At 46.5% G+C, this 4,220-nt stretch overlaps 1 protein-coding gene across 2 annotated transcripts in view; it reads right to left on the bottom strand.

Moving 5' to 3' along the window:
• Positions 1-4,220, bottom strand: part of wdcp (WD repeat and coiled coil containing) — a 5,429-nt gene that overhangs the window by 709 nt on the left and 500 nt on the right. Inside the window, exons 2-4 of one of the 2 annotated variants that reach the window (XM_032543538.1) lie at positions 1,650-3,564; positions 1,198-1,318; positions 267-514 (exon numbers count right to left, since the gene is read on the bottom strand). In XM_032543538.1, coding sequence (XP_032399429.1) covers positions 321-514; positions 1,198-1,318; positions 1,650-3,563 — 2,229 coding nt within the window. In that variant the 5' untranslated portion in view covers position 3,564 and the 3' untranslated portion in view covers positions 267-320. Of the gene's footprint in view, positions 1-266; positions 515-1,197; positions 1,319-1,649; positions 3,808-4,220 lie in introns of those variants that run through there. The other variant, XM_032543539.1, reaches the window with a different exon arrangement.

Raw genomic sequence — 4,220 nt, 5'->3', positions numbered from 1 at the left:
CGTTTTTCCAACTTCTAATTTTTCCCAATTTCAAATGACGTCCCCAAAAGGAACATCTGTCTTATCTATACAAATACACATGTTTCTGTTTGTTCATCTCACTTCAATTGTATTGCAGCAAAATGGGATTGTCAAGCAGACAAACAAATATATAATAAATGATAAAAGATCCACACTTGGCGCCTGTGTATCGATACAGTATTGCCACTGAAAATATCGCAAAACTATGCTGTATCAATTTTTTCTCCCCACCCCTAGGGCCCAATCACATGTATTTCAAGAGGGTTATAACTGCATGAGTACATAAATGGAGGTGTGTGTTAATAGGCACTATACGAGGTGTCTGTTGTTGCGTTGGGGCCGTGGCTGGGGGCTGGACTGGATGGGACGGAGTTGTCCGGAGTCCGTAGGGTAGCTTTCCGCTTCCCGTTCCGCACTGTAAGTTCCTCTTGGGACTTGAACGTCAGAGGCACAAAGCCGTCTGCATCTGCCACGAGTGCAATCCACAACGGACCTGGAAAAATAACACAAGACTATGGCTTTCTGTGCATCTGAGATCTGTTTAATGATCTAATAAAGGGTTAAACCACTGCAAAATGCAGTTTGTGGTAGCTATTACCTGCTAATGTGTCTCAGTTTAGGACAGCATGTTGCTACTGCAACAAAACATTATGCTCATTAGTAGTAAGCCGCTTTTGTTTAAAACCTTGTAATCTGACCTAGGCCTTTAATCACTTCCAATTATGGCTCACGTATGGTAACAATGCTAAAAAGTGTTTTTAAAAAAAAATGAGTTTCTTTATCAATTAAAATGCATTCTGAATGGGTAACTTGAAGGTTTAAAAAAGATAACAATAGTATTTGCAGGGAGTTTGACTTAGAAAGCCTATGTGTTGGTGACGTCTAGGTGTCCTCACTAGGAATACTCATCACACACACGCACGCTTGCTGTATATACACACAGGCCAAGAGGTCTACAAGGAGTTTCCTCTAAGTGGTTAAAATGTATTAACGCTCTCCCTAACACACACACACACACACACTCCCTCACAACATGGTTAATCTCACAGGCAAGAAGACGGCGGCTTAGACATCCTGCTTTGTAGTGGAAGCAAACCAATTCTGAGGTTTACATACTCAGAAGTGGCGTTTCAAAAAAATAAAGAAAAAAATGGAGGCAAAAAAGGCTGCACATACCATACATCATCTCCACAATGGTTAGGTTGAAGAGGTCTTGGAGGGCCCGCAGACACAGCTTCCCATCACACAGCAACACTGGCCTCCGCTCGTCAATGAACACATTTTCCGACAACTGCTTCTGCATTTGCACAAAAAAGGACAGAGTAAAGAAAAGACTAACAGTCATAAGACGTCAAGCTAAGATGCTTTTATAACAGTTAATTATCCTATTCTGGTACCTGATAACACACCACAGCTGTGTGTTTGGAACACATTAAACAGGCCCAGGTATTTCAGTTGTCTTATCCTTTAAGTGTAAATTCCCGCTGATTAAGCGGTTTAAGCCTCTCATTCAAAAGCTGCTCATGAAAGAGATTGTAGAAAGAAAGGGAATCTCCATCTCTTTAGCCAGGGATGTTCTCCCTGCCAGTTACAAACACACAGAGAAAATGTAGAGAGTAAAACTGTACCTGACAAGTGACGTTGACATACGGGGGTTCACAGGCGTTGGGGTAGACACTCTGGGCCTTCTTGCCATTCTGGGTAAAATCTCTGATTTCGGTCAGGCACTGCTGTACATCTGCAAAGCGCGTAAAAAGCCTCTCCATGTTGTGAATGAGCTGCTCCTGTGCGCGCTCCTTGGAGGTGCTCGAAGTCTTTTCAGGCATAGGCAGCGTCGGGTCTGTGTGGAGCTTGTCCGAAGGCTCGTGACGAGGAGAGCTGGTCCGGCTGGAGTCCCTGCTGGCCTGGCCGGCCACCGCCAGGCTGGTCATCCGGTTGACGTGGTCCATATCGAAACTCTCCACGGTGATGGAGGATGCACTGGACGCTGCTCTGTCTGATGCTCGGTCAGAGAAGTCCACAGAGCTGGTGACGGGGCTGGGCTCGCCGCTCCTCACCTCCTCCACCAGCTTACGCCTGTTGCTTGGTGAACGAAAAACTGCCCCTCCAGGTAACACCAAGTCCCTAATCCCCAGGCGCTCCCTTTCATCCTTGCATACATGCTCTGAGTGCCTTCTAATCCCTTCGCAGAAATTAGACTGATGGTTGTGAGCAGAGGGGGATGGTGGGATTGAAGCCTCTCCATCGAGCATCAGCTCTTTAGTTACCAGACGAAGAATATATTTATCTGTGTTAGAAGATGGGAGGAAGGCAGGGTCGTTGGACTTCTGTCTGCCCACCATCAACAGCAGCATCTTATCATTGAGGAAGCAGACTCCTTTGGGCCTCTCGTTTGTCTGAAGAGAGATCTGCTGAATGTTTGGCATGGCGGAGGCTGTGATGCAATACACGAGCACCATGTTGCAGGTGTTGGAAGCAACTGCAACTGTGGAGCCGCGTGGGTCAAAAGCCACAATGTCTGGAACCAAAATCCCCGGGATACTGACTTTGCGGCTGGTAGTGACTTTACGCTCATAGGTGACCAGGATGAGGTGTGAGGAGTCCTGGCCAGAGCCTGTCATAGTGTCTCTGCGACGCAGGTGAATCAGGGGGCTGGGGTCAGAGCGACGATGCCTCGCCAGAAGGTGGGTGAGGTCCAGAGGGCCTGAGCTTGTGACGCTGGACCTGTCTGATTCAAAAGATCTTCTTCTCGAGTCCAGAAAGTTGTCTTCTTCTGACATGACCATGTGCGAGCCGTGGCTATGCTGGGAGTCAGCATCTGACGGCATGTCGAATGCTATGCCGGCATTTAACCCACAGATTTTATCCAGAGGCAGCTCTGTAGCCACAGCTACCTGAGCATCCCCCGTGGCCTCGATGGCACAGATGTAGCCTCCCACATCAAAGATGGGGCAGAAGGAGCAGGCCGCCAGACTCTTCTGGATGTCATTCCAGATGTAAGAGTGAAGAGAACTTCCTATAGCCACCACCAGGCGTGTACCATCTTTAGTCCAGCATGCACAGTGGATAAGTCCACTAACTTTGATTTCTGCTTTGACTCTCCTGTTGTCCACCCTAACGGAAAACAGCACAGAAGTATCCCTCTTGGTCAGCAGAGCCAGGATGTCCAGTTTAGGATGCCACACACAGCCTTGGGAGAGCAAGGGGAAAGGCTCGCTCATCTCACAAGTCTGAGTGCACAGCAGCTTGTTCTGCTCAAGAGCACTGAGCTGCAGTTGCCACACAGTGACATGTTTCTTGTGCTGAACAGCCAGCAAGGCCGGTGAGTCAGAGCAGCACAGCGGCCCCCAGTAGAGCCCCAAGACGTGCTCAAACTGCCCGATAACGTTTGTGTCCCCAAATTTCACCTCACCATTGACGAAGAAGAGAGTTGTCAAGCAGACCTGCCTGCCGTCCGTCCATGCTATCCCATGCACAGGGTGGATGGCTTGGTGTAGAGTGTTAAGACCTGTCCGAAGCAGCTTTGCCTTCCCAAGATCCATCCTTGCAGGTATGAAGGAGCGAAAGAGAAAAAGAAAAACAATTTGACTCAGTAAGTTTACATTGAAGACGGAGCCCTGAATGTGGTCTGGTCCTGCACAAGAGTAGCTATTGTTGCCTATGCCTAGGCTATATCTATGCACATCCAGAATAGCAAAAGCCTGTCGTGTCTCCTTCCAAGTAAATGCCTTAATCCCCTCTGCCTGAGCCGAGGCAGTGGTGACGAACACTTATAGCTGCTTACGCCTGAATGACCTTAACTATGTGTTGAGTAGGAGTGTCTTATCACACCATTTTAGCTGTCAGGTGTGGTGAAACGTCCATGATGGAAATTATGTGTGCAAGTTACAAATCTTACATAATTTACAATTTTATTACATTTTAGATAGATAGATAGATAGATAGATAGACACTTTATTCATTCATAAGGAAATTTTAGGCATTCAGTAGCAAGACAATCATAACACAATAAACACATATATCACACATACCTAAGAATAAAATTAAACATTACTTATAGAAATGCAATGCCATAGTAAGGTGAGATACTTTGGTAGACTGTGTGCAATGAAGTGCAAAAGTGAACCAGTGCAGTAGATTATGATAAAATATTGACTATGACTATAACAAATAAACATAATAACCTATAAACTGACTGA

Source organism: Etheostoma spectabile, chromosome 18 (assembly GCF_008692095.1).
Source record: "Etheostoma spectabile isolate EspeVRDwgs_2016 chromosome 18, UIUC_Espe_1.0, whole genome shotgun sequence".
NCBI lineage: Eukaryota > Metazoa > Chordata > Actinopteri > Perciformes > Percidae > Etheostoma > Etheostoma spectabile.
Note: the sequence above shows the minus strand (reverse complement) of the source record. Positions and strands in the feature narration are given on the sequence as shown.